Source organism: Miscanthus floridulus, chromosome 1, assembly GCF_019320115.1.
Source record: "Miscanthus floridulus cultivar M001 chromosome 1, ASM1932011v1, whole genome shotgun sequence".
Classification (NCBI taxonomy): Eukaryota; Viridiplantae; Streptophyta; class Magnoliopsida; order Poales; family Poaceae; genus Miscanthus; species Miscanthus floridulus.
Window position 1 is genome coordinate 48,029,384 of NC_089580.1, and position 23,818 is coordinate 48,053,201.

General features: G+C 44.4%; 1 protein-coding gene across 1 annotated transcript; it reads left to right on the forward strand.

Moving 5' to 3' along the window:
• Window positions 1–1,176: 1,176 nt before the first annotated feature.
• LOC136512040 (uncharacterized) lies at window positions 1,177–12,962 on the forward strand. Its single transcript, XM_066506074.1, has 24 exons — window positions 1,177–1,541; window positions 2,378–2,487; window positions 2,802–2,967; window positions 3,088–3,188; window positions 3,281–3,353; window positions 3,444–3,585; window positions 4,131–4,291; window positions 4,462–4,586; window positions 4,672–4,771; window positions 5,016–5,112; window positions 5,284–5,335; window positions 5,792–5,893; window positions 5,975–6,121; window positions 6,203–6,374; window positions 6,478–6,717; window positions 6,885–7,039; window positions 7,678–7,806; window positions 7,946–8,063; window positions 8,323–8,518; window positions 8,728–8,839; window positions 8,913–9,067; window positions 10,436–11,882; window positions 11,957–12,151; window positions 12,278–12,962. The coding sequence occupies exons 1-24, from the start codon at window positions 1,367–1,369 to the stop codon at window positions 12,755–12,757; spliced, it is 4,950 nt and encodes a 1,649-aa protein (XP_066362171.1). The 5' UTR covers window positions 1,177–1,366; the 3' UTR covers window positions 12,758–12,962.
• Window positions 12,963–23,818: the final 10,856 nt, after the last annotated feature.

Here is a 23,818-nt window from a genome sequence, read left to right on the forward strand (position 1 = left end):
AATAAGAGCGAAGCAGTCCCAAACACCCCCATAAAATATAAGCATGTATTTGGATTGGGGTTTGAAGTGAGTTGGAGCGGGTCGGACCTAGTTTTCATGGTGTTTGGTTGAGAGTGTGTTGGACCCAGATAGGGAATATTCCTCTGAGATGCGGGTTGCCTCCGTTCCACCGAAACGAGCAGACGGGGTTCGACCCACTCGGTGCTCGTCGCGCGAAAACGAAGGGACAGGGGCAGTGGCTTTAGTGGCGGCCACAGGGACGCAGCGGCGGCGGTGGTCGCGAGGGCGTAGCGGCGCCAATACCAGCGGTTGCGAGCCCCACAACAGCAGCAGACGCCCGTGGCCCCGACTCCTTGGCGGCGCATGGGAAGCTCTGTGGCCTCGTCCCACCGGCGGCGCGAGGCCAGGCGGTCTGTCTCCCTCGATCGTGGGGGCGGCGAGGAGCAGCAGCGGAGGAGCAGCTACGACCGCGGAGGAGCTGTTGCGGCCTCGGAGGAGGACCTGCTGCTGGCGACATCCGAGCGATGCAAGTTGGAGCAACGGGCGCACGTGCGGATGTGGCCGCGCGAAGTAGAGGGTGCATGGGGATGCGGCTGGAGCGGCGGCACACGCGAGCCGAGGCCGCGGTGACTAGTCACGAACGGGATGTGAGCCCCGGCGGCGCACGCGGGATGGGTGAGGACCGAGCAGAGGAGATGGGGAGAAGAAGGTGGAAGAGGTTGATGTGCGGGACCCATTCGTCAGAGATCTGAACCCACGTCTATAATATCCGGAACCAAACAGAAAACATGGGACTAACCTTATCCCTCAAACCAAACACAAAATGGGTCCAATCCAACCAAAAAATAGGGTTGAACCCAGCCCAACCCATATAGTCCCAGAACAAACACATGTTAAGAGAAGCTAAAACCAGAAATGCATATATAATAACCTAAAACCAGAAATACACATTATCCGTACGCAATCATCTGCTCCCTCCATTTTCAAATTATATAAGGTCCATTTGGACGTAGATGTTGGATGTCTGGAATTGAATTGAATACCGATAACAAATCGGAAATGGACTACAACATGAAATGTGTGCTGTGCCTCCAAGCCACTGGTACATGATCCGACGGCTCAAACAGAAATCTGTATATTTCCGCACCATCTCCAGTCGGTGCGTTCTGTTGGCCATCCCCAGATCCCATCGACTCCGAGTCCGCCTGCTCCTCCAGAAACAGAGATGTGTATCCGAGAAGGTTGCTTCGCAGCAGGATTCAGCTGCTGAAGGCCGGCGGTCAGGCGGCCGGACGCAGGGGTGGGGGACAGGGAGGGACTCCGGTCAGGCAAATTCGGCTGAGGGTGGCAGCCAAACAAGTCCCTGATGCCGGAGCAGTCCAGATCCGGCGCCCCGATGGAGTGGACGACGGTGCAGCACCTGGACCTGCGCCACTCCGGCGGCCGCCGCGGTGCCTCGGCCAGCCCTATGCAGCCGCACGCCGCCGCCTTCCGCTCCTCCCAGGCCATCGTCGCTGTGGCCATCGGCACCCACGTCGTCGGTGCGTTCTCTCTTACTACGCCGCTTCGACTACCCAGCCGCTGTAGCCTCGTATGTATACTTGGGTAAAGCGCCAAGGGGGTGTTCGTGACTCGGGTGGGTTGTACCATTGCTGATCCGGGGGACACTGATATCCGGTTGGCTCGGGTGATGGAAACGAGGGAATTGGAAGGGGAGTCGGATCTCCACTGCCTGAAAGTCTAGGTTTGAAGGGAGCTTGTGATCAACTCTGTAGGATCCCATTTTAAAACTATTGCATCTCATGAGTAATGTTCACATGTCGAGTAGATTACATGAACCTACAATAGCAGATTGGTTAGTTTATAGATCAGTCCCATAGCTTGATCTGTGCTTTCAATGATGATTTTGTTAGTCAAAGTTAAACACCTGGGGATGTAAGAGAATGATGCCTAGGTTTACATCTTACTAGGTTTTATAATTCAGTTGCTGTATCGTGTATCCGTCACAAATATATGTGGATAACTAGCAAGCTTGTGGCTTAGAATGTTGAAAAACATGGTATCATCACAACTAGTCGGTCGCAACCATGGTATCACATTTGCGCCTCTGCTGACCTCAAATATTGAATGCTACATTAAGTAGTTTGTTTATTCACTCATTTAATCTTTGTACTCTTTGTTGGTGAAATCATTTGGCTGCTGCTTTGTGATAACCAAACTGCTTATTCCTATCAAAGATGGCAATGTTAAATACAATGTAAAAATTATTTATCACCACTAAAGTTTGTTGAAGAACTCAATGGATTTCTTTATTTGATATTTGTCTTGTGTGGATACAAATCTTTTGAGTTGTCTCAGGTTTCTTATTTGTTTGCAGAGTTCGATGCTCTGACGGGAAGCAAGATAGCTTCTGTTGACCTTGGCGCCCGTGTTGTTCGTATGGCATATAGCCCTACAACTAATCATGTTGTCATTGCTATCCTTGAGGTATGTCTCAGTGCTTCACTTGTTTTTCTTTCTTCTGAAAAAGTAATTCCATTTATTGCTACAACTGAAGTGCCTTCAAAGCAAGTCAAATGCATGATACTGTTCACAGAAAATCAGAGAAGTGATGATGCTTCATTCTTGTTAGTAGGCAACTAGGCATATTCTTTAGCCCTTTTTATCTAGTCACCTGCCATGCAGAGTGAATAATATTATTCTCTAGCAGCCTCTGAGTGCATGCACTGCTATTGGCTACTGGCTGTGAGTTTTGCATCTTTTATTAATAGCTTGTACAACTGTTATCTCTTGTTCTGCAGGATGCTACAATCAGATCCTGTGATTTCGCCACGGAGCAGACACTTGTGCTGCACTCGCCTGAGAAAAAATCAGATCATGTTTCAATAGATACAGAAGTCCATCTTGCATTGACACCTCTTGAGCCTATTGTATTTTTTGGTTTCCACAAAAGAATGAGTGTAACAGGTTATTCTCTTAGCTTGACAGGTTATTTTTTGTGTTTGCTTGGGAGGCTTAAAGTGATCCTCCATTTGGTTTTGTTTTTACAGGTTCACTTCCACGTGTTAACCTCTTGCTTTCTTCTAGTTGTAGGGACTGTTGATGGAGGGAGACCGCCAACAAAAATAAAGACTGATCTTAAAAAGCCCATTGTTAACCTGGCTTGCCATCCCCGCCTCCCTGTCTTGGTAAACAGTCATATCTTGACTTGTTTCTGTTTTTGATTTTATGTTGTCATGTTTCTGCCTTTTTCCATATCTGACCAAGCTTATGATTTTAGTATGTAGCTTATGCTGAGGGCTTGATACGTGCCTACAATATCCAGACATATGCTGTACACTATACCTTACAACGTAAGATGTGATGCTGTATTTTATATTCATGTGTGTGTTTTTTTTTTGTGATTTTCCACCCATCGGCTTCTTAATCGCACAATGTTTCAGTTGCTGTTGACAGCACAATTAAGCTAATGGGAGCTGGTGCTTTTGGGTTTCATCCGACCCTAGAGTGGATATTTGTTGGTGATAGAGGTGGTACTCTACTGGCTTGGGATGTATCAACTGAGAGGCCAAGTATGATTGGCATGTAAGTATTCTTATATAGCGTTCACAGTTGGAAAATACAGCTATAGTGTCATGGGTGTATTGCCCATTGTTTCTTTTCTTTCCAGTACTGGTTGCTACTTTGACTCCAGTGCTAATGAAATGTTCATTATCTGCAAAGTCAAGCACCGAGTTCCTTAAAGCACCAGTGAAACTGGAACAGTTATCCTTAGGACACTGTAGTCCACAGTAGGATTTAGTTTTGAATTTATATGCTGCTCTGCCATATGTATTAGACACCCATCTGTGTTCTGTGGTTGTTTGCTCCATAGGAGAAAAACTTACATCCGCATCTGATTTAATGCACCTTTGCACATGAATTTTAACTTAAAAGTTCTAATATAATGCTTGCAGTACCTTGACATCAAATGGACATCGAAAAATTGCAATGATGTGTTTTTGTCTTAACCAATCATCTGCATGCACCTTTCTTTGTTGGTGTCTATCATCCTCTAGTTACACTGTTTTTTGACATAGCCATCTTTCTGTTTATTTTCCATCTGAATTTTGTGTTTCACTTTTACTTAGTACACAGGCTGGTTCCCAGCCTATCACATCTGTATCCTGGCTTCCTACACTGCGGCTGCTTGTTACTATTTCAAAGGATGGAGCACTCCAAGTGTGGAAGACACGAGTTATAATAAACCCTAACAGACAACCTATGGAAACTCATTTCTTTGAGCGCGCAGGTTATTTTTTATTCTTATCTTCTTTTGAGAAAATTGAGAAATTCCATAGCTATTTCCTCTTTTTCCTCTCAAGCTGCCTTTCTTACTTTGCAGTTACATTTCAGGGTTATTTAATCCTTTATTTTGCTTGAAAATGATTTCTGCAATAATTTTGCTTGTTAATGGTGCAGCTATTGAAACAATGGATATCACAAAAATACTAACTCTTCAAGGTGGAGAAGCAGTGTACCCATTACCCCGAATTAAAAATTTGGCAGTGCATCCCAAGTTCAATTTGGCTGCAGTAATTTTTGCGGTTAGGCCATGCTAACTATGAACCTAAATAAGTTTGGTACTTAATGACAAGGGTTTCAGAAACACTTGACATATTCAATTTGTAGGATATGTCTGGGACCGAAGCTGCAAAGAACAAGGCTGCATACACAAGAGAAGGGAGGAGACAACTTTTTGCTCTTCTTCAGGGAGCTAGGGGCTCAACTGGTAACCTTCCTTTTTCCTGGAGTTATTTTCATGTTTACTTTAATGGGGCCCTTGTGGAAATGTGAACCTTGGTTCGTACAGGACAAAATAATGCAATATATCATGCTACTTACGCAACACTGATCTGATTTCAATCCTTGGTTTACTTGCCGAATCATACTTATGGTATATTTGGGAAAAAATTAGATATTTCAAGCAGTTTGTAAATGTCGTAAGTATATCATGGTTTGCTCTGGTGCTACAGCTGCTGTTTTAAAGGAGAAACTATTAGCCTTGGGATCATCCGGAATATTAGCAGAGCATCAACTTCAGGCACAATTGCAAGAGCAGCACTTGAAGGGGTAAAATTCAGTGTTACCTACGTAGATGATAAAAACTTTCTATTTGTCTGAATTCTTTTTTTTTTTTTTGGGGGGGGGGGGGGGGTGTGTGATTCTATGTAGCTATAGCTTTTTATTGATTTCATCTCATATTGATTGTTGGTTTGATTTCACCTGTTTTCTTATTGTCAGCCAGAGCCAGCTAACTATTTCAGATGTTGCAAGGAAGGCATTCCTTCACAGTGTATGTGGTAGTTCTCTTGGCAGTCGTTTCATAGTATTTTTTTTACCAGTTTTCTTTTAGTGGCTCAACTTGAATTGTTACAACCTCCACACATTTGTTGAACCCTTCTAGGTAACACAAATATGATGTAAGACCTATTTCTGTTTCCTGTACAGTCTCAGTGGCAGTGCTGCAGAAAACAAATAAATTAGGAGTGCTTGACGAAGAGGCCTCCCAAAAAATCTTGTGCATATTTTAGTGCTGCCATGTCACTCGTGTTGCCACATTCAAACACAGGCTTTGGCCATCTGTTTTCCATTTCAGCCTTTGGCCATCTGTTTTCCATTTCAGCCTTCTATTTTCCTAACGTGTTATGGCCTATGAGTTTAGTACTTATCCATTGGTTGATTCTACTAGCTCAGCCAACAATTGTGTTTGTAGACCATTTCTAATTTTTTTAATATATTATTTACGCAGCATTTCATGGAAGGGCATGCTAAAAGTGGTCCAATCTCTCGCCTACCTCTTGTTACAATTTCAGATTCTAGCAACCTTTTGCGAGATGTTCCTGTTTGTCAGGTAACTGTTAGAGTAATTTATCTTTTCATTTATATGCTCCCTTTTCGCTCTCTAAACAGTTCGTTAATTTTGCAACTCCAGCCATTCCATCTAGAGCTGAATTTCTTCAACAAGGAAACCCGTGTTGTTCAGTATCCAGTTAGAGCTTTCTATTTGGATGGATTTAACCTGATGGCTCATAACTTATCATCTGGAGCTGACAATCTCTATAAGAAGCTTTACTCAACGGTATTGACTGTCCATCAGAACAATGTTTTCTTGTTTGTTACCTTTTATTTGTTCTCTAATTCTCATGTAACCCATCCTCAGATTCCTTCAAATGTGGAATGCCATCCCAAGAATATGTCATACAGTCAAAAACAACATTTGTTTCTTGTTGTGTTTGAATTAAGTGGTACAGCTGGAGTGGCACATGAAGTTGTTCTTTACTGGGAGCAGACTGATCTACAGACAGTGAACAGCAAAGGAAGTTCAATAAGAGGTTTCTCTTTTTGGAATGAATCTTACTTACCTATCTCACTGAGATCTTAAGTATTTTCTACCTGACTTTCTGACACATTATGTGGTATGTGGTTCTTTATTAGGTCGAGATGCTGCCTTTTTGGGCCCAGATGATAATCAATATGCTATTCTGGAGGAAGATAGAACTAGCCTTAATCTCTTTAGTCTCAAAGCTGTAGCCACAAAGGAAGCTCTTGAAAATAATGCTGCTGTGCTTGAAGAAAACACTTTCGCTGATAATGCTGCTAACTCAACGGAAGGCCAAGGTCCTCTACAGTTTACTTTTGAATCAGAGGTTGATCGCATATTTTCTTCTCCTCTAGGTAGGCTGAGTGGACTGTTTTGCACTCACCCCTCTTCCAACTCTTATCTCCTTCATTTTCATCAAAGAAAAAAAAAAGAGAAAGAATGCTAGGGTTGCCTTGTTTTGAAATTTATTGATATATGTAACTTTGGAGAATAATTACTGATGCATTGTTCTGTCCTACAGAATCAACCTTGTTGTATGTGATTTCGGGAAAGCATATTGGACTTGCGAAGCTTCTGCAGGGATATAGGCTGTCTACAGACAACGGGCTATCCATTACAACGAAAACTGACGGGAAGAAGTTTATCAAATTGAAACCAAATGAGACTGTTCTTCAGGTGATTAATCTTTGCTAATTCTCTCCTTAAGGACCATTCCAATCTTTGAATATTAAATCGCTGATAATGCCTGATCATGCGTCCAAACATTTTCTTCTGAAGGTGGTTAGTCCTTGGAGTTTAGCTTGATTGTTATTATCCAAATAGGAACAATAATTTGATTTTCTGAGGCAATCAATTTCTGAATGTTTGCATCTTGAATTTGTGTGTAGGTCACTCTTGCATTCGTGTGCTGTTGTAGTGTTGATGCTTGCTTTGCTTGAGTTGTAAAAAACTAAATATCCACTGAAAAGGACACATTCTTTCACTTAGAACTGTGCTATTAGCATTAAACACTACAGTTTTTTAAATGAAGGCGTTTCTGTATTCCAGCCTTTGCATGAGACATGCGCCCAATCACTCATTATTACATAGTTCAGCTGTGGGTTGTAGACACGACGGAAACCTTACTGCTTGTAGGCAGATGTCATTGTGTTAGATGCATATGCTATGGACTATTTTAAAAATTCTGTAGAAAGTATCTGTGCTCTTAAAATTCATGTAAATTGTAATCGAGAATCCATTTCACCACCAAAATCATAGGCACAGCTAGTCACTTAACTGGTAGTTGTCTGTAATCAATTTTGTTATCTATGCAGGCCCACTGGCAAACAACTCTAAGAGGTCCTGTAGTAGGAATATTGACAAATCAGAGGGTGCTAATTGCTTCTGCTGATCTTGATATACTATCAAGCAGCTCAACAAAGTTTGATCGTGGTCTCCCATCAATATCCTTTTATCTTAGTCTTGCAGCTACACCCCCCCCCCCCCCTCCCCCCCCCTCTCATTATCTTGTGTTATGCGATCATGCTTATTATCTGTTCTAGACAGCCATTCTTCTTTGTTGAGCACTTAACCACTTTGTACTATCGATCAATGTTGTGGGTTGGACCAGCACTTATCTTCTCGAGTGCAACTGCAATAAGTATGCTTGGGTGGGACAACAAAGTCCGATCAATCCTCTCCACTAGCTTCCCTCGTTCAGGTAAGATCCATTTAAGTTTGTTTTTTTTTTTTTTTTTTTTTTTGTCGTCTCGAACATGCAAGAGATCTGCGTATCATTATATTAAGAAGGAAAAAGGGGAAGATCCATTTAAGTTACTGTACAACTTTTTTTTTTATAGTATGATCAACCTAGGTTCTTTGTGACACTTCCAGCCCTGCTGTCATGCTATCAATATGTTACTATTTTGTCTTCTTGCCCAGTCTGTGCTGAACTAAACCATATTCCTTTGTATCTTCAGTATTACTTGGTGCATTGAATGACCGCCTGCTGCTTGTAAATCCGACGGATATAAACCCAAGACAGAAAAAGGGAGTGGAAATAAGGGGCTGTTTAGTTGGGCTTCTTGAACCTCTTCTCATTGGATTTGCTACCATGCAGCAATACTTTGAGCAAAAACTTGATCTTTCAGAAGTCCTGTACCAAATAACCTCGAGGTATTTTTTTTTCTTGACTCTGTTGTGTGTTGTCCACTTTTTAGTATGCTTGTTAATTACTCTAGTTGAATTTTAGCACAGAGGTACTGCAATGTGATTGTTAATGGTTTATGTCACTATTTGGTTAGTGAAAATTTTTCATAGTTTTTGTAGTGGCTGGATCTCCATGTTCTGACTACATTGTATCTCTTGGTACTTGTTTCTTGCAGGTTTGATAGCTTACGCATCACTCCAAGGTCATTGGACATATTAACTAAAGGACCTCCTGTTTGTGGAGATCTTGCTGTATCATTATCTCAAGCAGGACCTCAGTTTACCCAAGTGAGCTTAACCTGTGTTCTTATTGACAGCTTCTCTTTCGCCTGGGCTAATGCATCTTCCCTAACTGTTTTAGATCATGCGCTGCAATTATGCAATCAAGGCTCTCCGGTTCTCTACTGCTCTGTCAATTCTAAAAGATGAGTTCCTGCGTTCCAGAGATTATCCTCAATGCCCTCCCACTTCTCATCTGTTCCAGCGTTTCCGAGAATTGGGATATGCATGTATAAAGTATGTTCACCTAGCATCTTTACCTGATCTTAATTTGGATACCGTCTCCACTGTATGGCTAAATTGCAATCATTCATAACTTTTATCCAGTATATACTCCCTCTGTCCCAAAAAGAATGTAATTGTAGGTTTGACCAAGTTTATATAATATAATATAATATGTATCTAGACATATCATATAGCTAGGTGCATAGCAAAAGCTACATACCTAGAAAAGCCAAAATGACTTCTAATTTGGGATGGAGGGAATATTTTATAATTAGTCCAATGATACTTATTTGGCATCATCAATATTAGTACTTTGTTGTATAAATTTAGTCAAACTTAAATTCGTTTGACTCCTTGGGAATTGAGAATTGCATTCTTTTTGGGATGGAGGGGGTATCATTTTTCATATCGGCAAATATCTGAAGTACTTTGAAGATAGTTCAATCTTTGTTTTTTGTTACATCTTATGATAACCAATTTCCAAAAACTTTATAGACTTGAGCCTTTAGACATGCCCTAAAGTTTTGAATTTTCACAGTAAGTGGCTAAGAAGCACTCTCAAAATATAAGAGGCACTAAAGATGCCCATCGACTGAAATACTTTCAGAGCCTTTCATGAATATACTTTGTGATATTCTCATGTTTCTTTGCTCCAGACAGAATCTATAATCCACGCTAGTTGATTTTTAAAGATGTTCCATGATGGGCTAGATACTCATCTAGGAAATTTTCTGGTGTCACAAGAATTCGCAGACTAGCTGTATAGAATTTTAGTTTGTTAAATACCCTACCCCCCCCCCCCCCCCCCCCCCCCCCCCCCCCCCCCCCCAATTCTAAATTATAAGACGTTTTGGTTTTTCTAGATACATTGCTTTTATCATGTATCTAGACAATAGTGTATATCTAAGTGCATAGCAAAATCTACATATGCTAGAAAAGCCAAAACGTCCTATAATTTGGAATGGAGGAGTATAAAACAACCTGTTCTGTATGTTGATGTTGATACCTATCTGGCCGTTATTGAAGCCTTTTGCTGATGAATATTAATAACAAGAGTAATTAATATAATAATAACAGTAATATTTCTTGCTATTGTTAATACCTGTTTATACTTTTATTAAATAGTTTCCCCTCTTTGTTGTCTCTTGTTGGGTTTGAGATCTAGCCTACATGGACTTGTTTGGAACTAAAATGCTTTGTTATTGTTGTCTGCCGATGACTAAATGATTTGTTATTTTTTCCATCGATATAATTCAACTCGTTACTGCTCTCCACAATTTACTTGTCTTGTTTCTGTTACTTCTAGTTTCTTCAATGTTATTTTCAAAATAGAGATGCTCTCATAAGAATTAAAGCGTAACATTTGATAAATATTTTCAGGTATGGTCAGTTTGACAGTGCAAAAGAAACTTTTGAGGTTATTACAGATCGTGAGAGCATGCTGGATCTATTTATATGTCACCTGAACCCTAGTGCATTGCGACGCCTTGCACAAAAGTTGGAGGAATCTGGTACAGATTCTGAGCTGAGGCGATACCTTGAGAGAATTTTAAGAGTTCGTTCGACTGGATGGACACAGGGCGTATTCGCCAATTTTGCTGCTGAAAGTATGGTTCCTAAAGGCCCTGAATGGGCAGGAGGAAACTGGGAGATCAAAACACCTACTAACATTAAGAATATACCTCAGTGGGAGCTTGCAGGAGAAGTCATGCCTTATATGAAGACAACTGAAGCTGGTATCCCATCCGTTGTTGCAGATCATATTGGTGTGTACCTGGGTGTGATGAAAGGAAGGGGTAATGTAGTGGAAGTAAGTGAAAAGAGTTTGGTTAAAGCTATAGCTGCAGCTAGTAGTGAGAACGCACAGGCGGTGTCTTCTGCATCGGCAGAGAAAAACAAGGCAATTGCTGGTGGTGTTTCGGTTGGTGATACTTTGGCAAGACAGCTGGGAGTCCAGATTGCATCTGCTGATGAACAGGCAAAAGCTGCCGAGGACTTTAAGAAGACTTTATATGGTGTTGTTGACGATGGAAGTAGTGATGAAGACGAGTCAACCTCAAAGACTAAAAAGATACATATAAGGATACGTGATAAACTGGCTGCACCTACTGTTGATGTCAACAAATTGAAAGAAGCCACTAAACAGATAGGTTTGGGTCCTCCTCCACTGAGTAGGACAAGGTCATTATCAGGGACACCTCAAGACTTTAATCAGGCTCCTACACAACCAGGAGGTCCAGCAGCAGCTGTTTCCCCAGCAATGCCAAATGCTGCAATTGATTTGTTTGGAACAAATGCTTTAGTGCAACCGCAGGCGCCCTCTAGTGCCACAGGTCCTGTTATTGCAGGCATGGGAGTGACGGCTGGACCTATCCCTGAGGACTTCTTCCAGAACACTATTCCATCACATCAGCTTGCGGCTCAATTACCTCCTCCTGGAATAGTCCTCTCACGAATGGCTCAACCTGCTCCTGGTATGGATCAAGGCCGCCCAGTACCTAATCAAATGATGGCTAATGTTGGCCTTCCAGATGGTGGGGTGCCGCCACAAGCACCACCGCAGCAGTCACAGTTTCCACCGCAGCAGTCCCAGTTTCCTCAGCAACCAGGCATTCCTATGGACTCTATTGGCCTGCCCGATGGTGGTGTTCCCCCACAGAGTCAGCCACTTCCTTCACAAGGCCAGGCTCTTCCATCACAGGCACAGGGCTTTCGACCTGGTATTCCTGCTCCATCACAACCCATTGATCTCAGCGCTCTTGAGGGTCCTGGAGCGGCAAAGCAAGCTGCTCGCCCTCCAGCACCTACTGCTGTGCGGCCTGGCCAGGTACTGTGTATTTCCTGAAAAGAAATCTGATGGGTCTGGACTGCTTTCCTTGACACCCTCATCCATTATTACAGGTACCACGTGGTGCCCCTGCTGCAGAATGCTACAAGATGGCTCTTGCTCATCTTGAGCAGAATCAGCTCACCGATGCACTATCTTGTTTGGACGAAGCATTCTTAGCCCTTGCAAAGGACCAGTCACGTGAAGCTGACATCAAAGCGCAGGCCACCATTTGTGCTCAGTATAAGATTGCAGTTGCTCTGCTGCAGGTAACATTTGTTGTCTCAATTGCATGCGGCGAGAAATACATCTATGATTAAGATCAGCTTGCTAGTCATTCACCTAGAACCGTTGAGATTGTTGCCTTAAGCGTAGCATCGTTGGTTTCTGTGCAGGAAATTGCTCGTCTGCAAAGGGTTCAAGGAGCTGGTGCTCTGAGTGCGAAGGAGGAAATGGCCAGGCTATCTCGGCACCTTGCTTCCCTGCCCATCCAGGCCAAGCACCGCATCAACTGCATCAGGACTGCCATCAAGCGGAACATGGAGGTCCAGAACTACGCCTACGCCAAGCAAATGCTGGACCTCCTCTACTCCAAGGCGCCTCCGACGAAGCAGGACGAACTCAAGAGCCTGATCGACATGTGCGTCCAGAGGGGCCTGACGAACAAATCCATCGACCCGTTCGAGGACCCCTCGCAGTTCTGCTCCGTGACGCTCAGCCGGCTATCGACCATCGGCCACGACGTCTGCGACCTCTGCGGCGCCAAGTTCTCTGCGCTCTCCGCACCTGGGTGCGTCATCTGTGGCATGGGGAGCATCAAGAGATCCGACGCCCTCGCCGGTGGACCTGGACCCGTGCCGTCGCCTTTCGGCTAGAACTCGAGACGTTTCCTTTCTTCCTCATCGGTCCTGGTTTTGTATCTAGTGTGCAGTTTGCATTCCTTACATTCGATGGTTGTAGCTCGTATTGTATTTGTATGTAGCCTTTTTGACGTGTAGCACACTTGGTGTTGAGAGCCATGTACACCTGTACTGTTGGTTTGGTTGTGGTTATACAGTCCCTGTTCGCTTGCTCGTAAACGATCGTAAATTTTCAGTTGGGAACAGTGTTTTTTTCTCACACCAAACCAGCCAGCAGTAAATAATCCACGATATGATACGGCCCCGAACAGGCTGACACGGTGTTTTGCGAGCTAGCAATGTAATGTGCACATCTGAGACGCGAAAGTTGACGTGAAACGTTGTACCTTCGACAGTTGGTAAAAACAATTATTGTAGGAACTCGCATATACAGAAATAGCAGATTAGCAGTAGCGAAGGGACTTGTCCAGCATAATCACAGTAACGTAGAGCCGTGAATTACTTGGATCATAGTAAAATAGCCACACTGACCATAGGGTGAATCACTGGAATCACTAGATCACGGGGAGCTCGGTGCGGTGAGCTGGTGACCGTGCTGCCGGCGTATCTGCGACTGCGAGACAACAGACAAGAGCCATGGACACGCGCCCGTGTGCTGCGGGCGTCAGAGGCTGAGAGGAGTCCGTGCGTGCCCGCCCACGCGCGCATGCCCGGGGGGCCCGGGTCTGCTGGAGTAACATGCAGAGCACCGCACCACCAGATACGGCTTGCTGCTGCCTCATCGGCCGTGGCGAAATTTTTGCATTTTTGTCTCTTTTGAAAATATTTTTTTACAAAAAGACCTATGTCAAAACGTTTGCTGAAAATAAATTATTTTTTAAGCGTCTTAGAACATGACGCGAGGGTTGGCGTCGACTGACACGACGCCAAAGTCTTGTCACGTCACGGACGACCCCGGTCGATGGCGACACGGTGGCCATGGGGTCCAACACGTCGGCGTTGTGTCAGCCAACGCCACAGGCCCAACCTCGGCGCGGTGGGACTACACGCCGAGCTATTGGCACCATTCGGCGCGCGGCCCAGGCGGCCCAACAACGCTTCGTGGCCCAATAGCTCGGCGCGGGGTCTCTTAACGCCGAGCCACCAGACTCGGCGCGGCCCGACTCAACGTCGAGGTTTGGACTCTTGAAGCCGCGCCGCGGCCCCCTTCTTCTTCCTCCCTCCATTCTGAAAGCGTCGGCTCTCTGTTCGTCTCCCCCCACGGCCCCCACGAAACCCTAACCCTCAAATGCGACCCTAGGTGCGCGAATCTTGTCTCCCGAAGCTTCCTCGAGGTAATGGTCCCTTCCCTCCTCCAATCTATCCGCGTAGATGTGCTTGCATTGTCTCTAATAATGTGGAATCATGGGTGTATGGTGTTTTGGTATATGTGTATTTGTATTTGCAAAATGTATGGCTTAGGTTGATTGAGTGCATTATTGTTTAACTGTTTTATGTACTGAACATGTTAGGTTAGTTTGGTTTCTAGTTATTTTGGTCATTATGGTTCTTTGTTTATTGTAGGTGTCATTAGGGTTAGTTATTTGTTGGTCATTAGGGTTAGTATGTATTTTAGTTATTTGTTGGTCATTAGATTTTAATTTTTTATGACTAGAAATGATTATGTTGTTGGGGTTGAAAAAGATGAAATGATATATTTTAGTTTCTACTTATTGGATTGAAACTCGCATGATATATTGATATGTGACACTACTTGTTGTGTGATGGCTGTAGATGGATAAATTAGTGAGGTTGCATCATGGAGGCCGTATTGTTAGGACAAGAGATGATAGTTTGAAATTTCTGGACATGTGTGAGGAGTTGTTGATTTTTTCTGAAACACCATCTTTGACTCAGTTAGTGGAGCGAGTGAAGGTTAAGTTAGGCTGGAATGAAGGAGACGTGCATGTTCAGTTTGAAGGTGTCATAGATGTTGGGTCGTCGAAGGGTCCTCGGATCAAGCGGTTGCTCAAAATTACAAGCGAGTCTGAATGGAATGATTATAAGGCAATTGTATTAGCTTCAGAAGTACGATCTTTGGATTTAGTAGTAAGTAAGGAGTCCGGCTTAGGAAATGATAACTTCAAAGCATGCCCATCTTCCCCCGCTCATATAGGTTATGGTCCTTTGTCTGAAGAAGAAATACTTGTCACACAACTAGGCTACGGTGGTGGTGAAGTGTTTGGATCGCTCGAGCGTGATGGAGGTTGGTTTGAGGGCGGTGGAGATGAGGAGGAGAATGCGGTTGCCGATGGTGAGGGCAATCATGATAGTGACGAAGAGGATGATGATTATGTAATTGGTGCTGTATAAGAAGGTTTGGACGACGCTAGCGGAGACTTTTCTATTGAGGATGAGCTTAGCGACGAAGATGATCTTAGTGGTGAAGAAGACTTTGGTGATGCTAGGGCTACGAACCGTTTTGACATGGAGATAGCTAGAGATGATGAATCCTTCATAGAGGAGATAGCCGAAGACTCTGATGACGATCGCCCTGTTGGTCGTCTCAATTTTAGGAAAATAGAGATATTGTCTAGGGTCTTGCCTTGGAGAGATCCACTAGTTGGTGATTTCGAGGACCTTAGCCATGGTCACAGGGCAGTAGCTGATGGTGGGCCAAGTGATACAACAGTGCCTGATGTTAGCGGTTGCCTCATCATATGAAAGGGCATATTGTTTGCTACCATGGATGAGTTGAAAACATGGTTGCAAGAGTACTCTATTGTACACAACCGACCTTTTAGGGTCATCAATTCATTCAAGGAGAAGAGGTACACTGTTGCTTGTGAAGAACAACAGTGTGGTTGGAGAGTATGTGCTAGGAAGACGAAGGTAGGCAAATGAAAGATTATCTCAATGAAGCAACCACATGTTTGTGCCACTGCTGAGGCAGAAGAGAACCATCTGTAGCTCAATTCTAGGTTCATTGCAAGGCAGTTATGCCCCATGGTGAAGCATATGCCAACCATTACGGTGTCCACGTTGGTTGAGATCATCTTCCAACGGTATAATTACTATGTCAAGTATGGAAAAGCATGGAGGGCAAAGCAGTGTGCACTGGAAATAATATTTGGAAATTGGGAAGAAGCTTATGAGCACCACCCTATAATGTTGAACGCAATGAGGGTTGTAAATCCTAGGATGCACTTCGAGTATTTACCTAAGGAGGGTGAAACAAGGAATGGTAGCCAGGTATTTGGAAGGGCCTTTTGGGCGTTCGAGCAGAGCATCGAAGCATTCAAGCATTGTGCCATTAGCCTTTCTTATAGGACCTTTCTTACAGGGAAATTTGAAGGCACAATGCTTGTTTGTATTGGGATAGATGCAGAAGACCAGCTTGTGCCATTAGCCTTTGCAATTGTTTGGAAGGAGGACACAGATAGTTGGTGTTGGTTTCTCAGGCTAGTAAGACAAGAGGTAATTGGTCTAGGACGTGATGTTTGTGTGATATCCGATAGGCATGCTGGCATTCTGAATGCCGTAGAACAAGAGATTCCTGGTTACGGCCAAATACATCACCGGTGGTGCACCAGACACCTTGCTCAGAATCTTATATGGCATGATCACATAAAGGATAACTTCAAATTATTTGAGGAGGTTTGCAGGTAGCAAGGGGTTCAATTATTCAAAGACAAGCTAGATGCCCTGAAGTTAGCCACAAATGTTGATGGCAGGCAATTCTTGAGCGAGTTGATGGAGTCGAAGGATAAGTGGTCACTTGCATATGACACCAGAGGTTGGAGATGGGGCTTCATGACTAGTAACATGGCAGAGATGTTTAATAGCCTTCTAAGAGGTTGTCGTGGTCTGCCTGTGACTGCTATTGCCTCATTCACCTTCTACAAGTTGAATGCTTGGTTCATTTCGAGGAAGAAGCATGCGAGGTCTCTATGGAGAGTAGGCAAAGCTTGGCCACTTTTAGCATCTCAGGAACTAGCTTTCTCAAAGAAAAAGTCTAAACGATAGAAGAGTTCATGTTTCGATCCGATCAACCATGGATATGAGATTCTAGAGGGTGGTGGAACTAACATTGGTGGTGAAGACCGGGGTGCTCGAAAACATAAAGTAGTGATCAATGAGAACAAGTGTACATGTGGAAAACCAACCATATACCATAGGCCTTGCTCCCACATGATTACAGCCTGTCGCCTTAGACATGTTGACGCTGAGGTCCCTCCCCATATGGCCACGAAGTTCTCTTTGAGGAACCTAATAAGCACCTGGAATCCTCAGTTCGAGCCATTTCTTGACGAGAGTCAATGGACTACTTATGATGGCTCCAAGTATGTGGCTGATCTTGGTTTACTCTAGAAGAGTAGAGGACCTAGGCGGCGGAAGCGGTTCAGGATGGATATGGACCAAGCCACGAAAGGTAGATCAACCATGAGTAAGGTTGGGACACATTTTGTAGAGGACACCCAAAAGAGCCGTTGCTTTGGTTGCTATAAGACGGGCCATAATAAGAGAAAATGTCCTGAACTACTTAGACAATAGGTATCCACCAAGCTAGCTACTTGAATTGCTTTATGTAATAGTGCATTGGTTTACTTTTGTTTTTTTATTGTTATGTTACTTCGTACCATATATACATGCTTTAACTTATACTAATGCTTTGGCATTCCTTATGTTGCAGGATGGATCGGTTCCCCCTTCTTGATCCAAGGTTCGATGAGCACCACCAGGCTCGGAGGATCAAGAACGGAGAGGTATATTCAATAATTCGTATGAAACAGTGCATTGTTCATCTTTTGTTCTATAGTCCATGCTCTTTATAAAGTGACATGAACTAATACTTTTTCATACTTGTCTTTTTTTTGTAGGTTTTGAATGTGTTGAGGCCAATGACACATGAGGCCTCTACGACCATGGTCTACAACGAGAGGTACACGCCCCTCCTGAAGCTGGCGAACCTTGCTACCATTGCTTGTGTTTGTCGTCAAGGCATGCCACCTTTCAACCCAGTAGCACTGACGGCGTTGATGGATCGGTGGTGTCTGGAGACACACAGCTTTCACCTACCATGCGGGGAGATGACGGTCACTCTCGAGGACATTGCCATGATCCTTGGAGTCAAAATCCAAGGATTCCCAGTGACAGGAGACACGAAGTCTGAAGGATGGTAGCAGTGGGTTGAGCACTTCTTGAGACGTCCCCTAGTAGCAGTTGAGGCTGGCAAGAAACGACATAGCAGTGGGGTGTCCCTGAGGTGGCTTTGTCAGCAGTTTCAGGAGTGCCCACCCAACGTAGACGCCCAAACCATGACATACTACTGTCAGGCCTACGTCCTGCACATGTTTGGTACGGTTCTCTTCCCTGACAGCACTAGAGACATGGCGTCCTGGATGTACATCCTATGCCTTTGGAACTGGGAGGATGCCAGCAATAGGAGTTGGGGCTCGGCTATACTTGCCTTCCTGTACCATCAGCTTTGCGAGGCTTGCCACCGTCCTGGAGGCACGCACGCTACAATGTCAGGGTGCATCACACTGTTCCAGGTAATAAAGCAAAGTTGTACAAGTTTCTACTACAATTCAATGTTTTTTTCTTAACAAAAGTGATTAACATGCAAGTTTCCACTCTTTTTTGTAGATTTGGATGTGGGAGAGGCTTCCAGTTGGGAGACCGCATCAGCTTGATCCCCCACAACCTTGGTTTCCTCAAGGAGACGCAGTTGTCACCCCTACTGTGGCACACCTCTACGAGCGAGCCCACGGAACTTACCATGTGTCACGCCATGTGTACATCAGCTTCACCAACGAGCTGGACACCCTTTTGCCATAGCATGTAAGTTTCCCACCCTTTTGGCCTAATCGAGGATATGTGCACAAATTGAGCGTTGACTAGTTGATGACGACGTTGTGTGCAGGTTGAATGGCACCCATATCAGCGGAGGCAAGTCACGGATCTCAACTTGAGCTCATTGTGCACGGCCGACGAGGACGTCTAGACGATGAGGACCCCCCTTATTTGTTTCTATGTAGTGGAGTACCATCTCCCTCACCGTGTAGCATGACAGTTTGGTAGGCTGTAGCCTTCTCTGCCCAAGGATTTCTCCACCGATTGGCAGCTCCACAAGTACGTAACATGCAATATTTTGTTCGTTTCACATGAATGAATCATTGAGTAGGCCTTCATATTGCCGCTATGGTGTAAAATTTGTAGGTTCATCAGACAAAAAAAGAAGAAGATCACCAACTGGCAGCTGGAGCACCAGCGCTACATTGATGAGTGGATGTTGATGGAGCAGAACAACATGGGCATCCACACCGTCCATCGTGACAAGGCATTCGATGATTACCTTGTTTGGCTTGGTCAACGAACAAGGCTTCAATTGAGGCCTGCTTGGATGGAGCAAGACATTGCTGACATTGTGAGCGAGGATGAGGGCAACAACCCATATGACCAAGTGAAAGGTTCTTGTGTGGTTTTGGTAATTGAGTGACAACTTAGGTGGACTAATTGTGTTTATGTGAGATACACAGGTGATTAGTCCACAGGTACATGTGTATGAGCAACATATGCCATGAAGGTGAAAATGGCTTGGAGATGTTGCAAAGCTGACACATGTGATGATGAAGGAGCTTAAATGCACATGAGACATGACATTGAGTCATGTGATCAAGGTGGAGAAGATCAAGACAAGACTTGGCTTGATGGACCGGCTGCAAGCGTGAAGGGCAAGTCGAAGGCTTTGGAGTGATGGACCGCGTGGCGATGAAGCTTGAGCAAGACTTGGCGCCGATGGACGATGGCAACGGTGAAGAGCAAGTAAAGTCAAGATCGATGGACCAATATGATCACGTGATGATATGAAGTGGATCATATCATTGTTGATCGTGTTGGTGCATGTGTTGCATCGACATTGGAGGAGATGGAATGGAATGCGCAAGGCAAAGGTATAACCTAGGGCATTTCATTTCACCGGTCATAGGTGTGTAGAGAAGTATATGACCGGGTTTAGGATAGATGGCCATACTATCAAGAGGGGCAAACTTGTTTGCATATCGGTCATCTAGTGCCACTCGAGTGATCTAACTTTGCATCGTCGCTAGGATCGGGTGGCGTGGAAAGTTGAGTGGCTAACATCCTTTGGGAAATGATTGTGAAAAGCTAACACACATACACATGATGATGTACACTTGGTGTTGGCACATCTACAAAGGAGGTGGTGTTTGCATGATTGTGAAAAGCTAACACACATACACATTCGACGCTTTTGGGAAAATGGAATGCCTATTTTCTATTGCGCCGGATGCAAACTCTTGTGGTTGGCTCATTGGAGCAAGGGTGAAGAAGTTAGAAGTAAAAACGAGTTGATCGTGAAGACGCTGGCGTCGGTCAACTGACCGGACGCTGGGTCTGTAAGCACCGGACCTTGGCAGCGTGCGTTCGGTCAAACTGACAGGTCTACATAGTATCGAGGGTATTGCACCAGATGCTAGCCTGTGTCCGGTCAAGGTGGACCGAACGCGTCCGGTCGAAGAAATACACCTCGGGGAGCTTACTGGAAATGACCGGATGCTGAGGATTCTGTGTCCGGTCAGTTGTAGCTACTGCGTCTGGTTAGGTCAAGTGACCATTGGAATCAGGACACGTGGCCGTCTGCAGGCGACCGGACGCTGAGGTCCAGCGTCCGGTCAACACGATCGGAGCGTTCGGTCAGCCCGACTTTTGCCCAGTGAAGGGGTAACGGCTAGTTTAGCCCTTGGGGCTATAAATAGAAGTGGCTCTCGGCCATGTCAAGTGCTGAGCACCTTGAGGGACTTTGTGTCCATGCTTGAGAGTGCTTAGGAGCCCTCCATCTCACACATACTTGATAGTGATCATCCGATTATGTGAGTGAGCGATTCTAGAGCGATTGCATCGTGAGGTTGCATCGAGTGGCACTAGGTGATCGAGTTGCAAGCCGATGGTGCTTGTTACTCTTGGAGGTTGCCACCTCCTAGATGGCTTGGTGGTGGTCTCTGTCAAAGCCCGCAAGAAGTTTGTGCGGCGCTGTAACAGAACCGACCAATTATACGAAATTAAGTAAGAAAATCATCCGCCAGAGCAGACGATTTAGCAAACTTAAGCCCATATAACCTGGTAGTCCGTGAAATCACAAAGGATTTCAAACCAACTTCCATTCCAGCCAAGATCGTAATAAGTTTAGCGGTCACCATCACAAATTACATAAAAGTTCGCAATCTCAGATACATCAGAGTTTCAACATAGTTATTACAAAACCAGTTCAAATAAAAGTAGCGGAAGTCATTTGTTCAAACCACACACACACTCACGCGGAGTTTAAATATAGTGCCAGCGAATGATCATCTCCAACAAAAGCATCAGACGAGACGTAAGGAATGACCATGCCCATGGTCCTAAGCATCACCCATCGTAGGATAAAGGCAGTTGATACAGTAGCCGTAATACATCTGCCCATCTGCAACAAGTGGGAATAAAACCCTGAGTATGAGAAGGTACTCAGCTAGACTTACCTGACATAACCGAAAATAAATGACACCAAGGATTATGAAGGGCTTTATAGTAGGGTAGCTGACTCATTTGCAAAAAGAAGCATTTTTAGCATTTCAAGAACCTTTCTAAAAGCATTATTGTCAAGTTAATTATTATTAACCTGTCAACTAGATTTGCACCTATACTAGAGTAAACATGTAATTAAGCAGGTAATGATAACCAATGATCATTAAACAACTTCCATACTGTCATATTCATTATAACTGTCCAAGTGTTCCATAAACATTTACTACGATGAAGTAACTCAAGTCAAGTGCTCACTATCCAGGAGCGATGGCGATTCGAATCGATTCCTAACTAGCTGGTGATTTATTCCTTACACAAACCTCACTCACCCGCTAAAGTGAGATATTGATCACCGAGTCAATTTTCCAGGTATCTCGAGTTTGCTAGGAACCACATGTACCTGGGGGCCGACCGACTACACTTTGGTCTTATCATCCCGCCCCCGTGTCCTACCACACCTACTCCGGCACAGTGCGTTGCGGGCAATCTACTCGGCCCGAAAAATCTCCCAGCTTCACGGTCGGAAGGTACTTTATCCGGCTAGCTAAATCTAAGGCATGCGTTCAACATGACTCGAGGCCCAACAACGGTCGGTCCTTAATCGACACAGACGGAAACACTACAGTCCAAAACTCTACAAGTCTCCGTCCGGTCTCAACTTCATTTAACACTTAGTTATACCATGACTTCATAGTCTTCCAAGCAGATCCAGGTAACCACCTATAGCTCGCAGGTGACAGGAAATCACCCAACTTCTACCGGTCTAAGCTAGCTAAGCATTGACTCGACTGCGGATACCAGGGTAACAAGGATATAGTAAAACAAAGGTAAACAAGGTATAATGCAGCAACGGTTGCAAACAACTCCCGAACGTAATGCATCAATTAAAGTAAAGCATTTAATTAATAATTGCAAACTGGGAGAAAATGCTCCAGGGCTTGCCTCTCTCGAAGGAGCTCAGACGGTGATCGGGGCACTCTGGAAGTTCCTCAATGTCCTTCTCGTCGGCTTCTGGCACTTCCTACGGCTGCACCTCGAACTGCTCCTCGGGCTCCTCGGGTATGATGACTGGGTTCTTGGTTTGCGATCCTATATGATGTAATGTGCGTAAGTGCTTATGCAATCGGTGCATCGGATGAGATGAATATAATGGATATGTTTAAATGCAAGGTAGTCAACATCATCCAAGAAAATATACTACAAGCACATGTCATCTACTGCATTCTCTTCTACTACTAGTAGGTTAAGTCAACATATCTTATTAAATGCTTCAAAGATACACCAAAGCTTTACTACTTTCTTAAACACACATAAAGCAACCCTTAATTAAACCCTAATTAATAATAGGTTTGAATAGCAACCTCTATTTTTCTTACTTAGAAAAATCTTAGAAAATTACAATAGCACATTACTACCCTAAGTAGTCTATCATCAGATTTTCATGGTGTTTGAATGAGTGGGTTAGCCTACACAAAAATAACAAGCTATGGCATGATTATGAACATAAAAATACTTTGTACTGTGAAAAGTGTCAAACAATAGAGTTAGTATTTTTCCTATGTTCTTCATAACATACAACTACTGTACAAAAATTATCACATGCATGCTTTATACAAAGTTTGCTCTCTAGCTAAAATAACAAAATTCAGCCATTAAAGGCACTTGAACTACACCTCAAAATTTTCCCACAGCACATGCATGAAATATATTTTTCCTAGGAAGTACATTACATAAGAAGATTAACAAACCTAGAATCATATTTTTCTGAAGCATATAGATGTTTCTACACATTTTTCAAGTTATCAGCAATATACATGATTAAATAAAGTTCTACAGAAAAGTATCTAAAAAATGACATGCAATAATTTTCCCAAGTAGATCTGGTGATAAGGAACCTAGCAAAATTTGTTCCAACAGATTTGGAGCTAAAAGGAGTACACAAACATTTTCCAAAGCATTTAAATAGAATTCTGAAAAAATCATTTTTGAAATCCCTTTTAAAAGTCAGACGACAAAAATACTGGGTGCACCCGGTGCTGTGCACCCGGATCCGATCCAGGGCGTTGACGAGCGGGCCCCCACGGTCAACGGCCCCCACCTGTCGGTCAGACCGAGACAGGGGCGGCGCTGACCGGCCAGCTCTCGCCGACGACGAGCCAGCTGGCGGTGTGGTCACCACCAGTAGCTCACCCACGACGAGGCGAACACGGTGCACCAAGAGAAGGCATAGGAGGAGCTCGGGATAGGGCTCGACGGTGTGCATGGCAGAGCAGCGGCGCTGCTCCCGACGGTCGGCCATCTTCGGCTGGGAAGGGGCGCGAAAGGTGGTGCGGGAGCTTCACCGAGCTCGTGCGGTGGTCGTGCGCGCAAAAAGGTAGCTAGAAGAAGGACGGAGGGCGAGGTCCACGGAGCGGAGCGTTCCGGTGAGCTCGGCCACAACTCCGGCGAGAGATTCCCAGGAAGAGGGAGCTTCTCACGGCTTACCGAGGCGAGTATGAGGTGCGCGATGAT

What these genes read in the sequence shown, in the direction of transcription:
- LOC136512040 (XM_066506074.1), top strand. Translation starts at nt 1,367, where the DNA reads ATGCCGGAGCAGTCCAGATCCGGCGCCCCGATGGAGTGGACGACGGTG. An exon ending in GAGATGTTCCTGTTTGTCAG is followed by an intron (nt 5,894 to 5,974) that starts GTAACTGTTAGA and finishes TTGCAACTCCAG; the next exon opens with CCATTCCATCTAGAGCTGAA. An exon ending in TTGCAGTTGCTCTGCTGCAG is followed by an intron (nt 12,152 to 12,277) that starts GTAACATTTGTT and finishes GTTTCTGTGCAG; the next exon opens with GAAATTGCTCGTCTGCAAAG.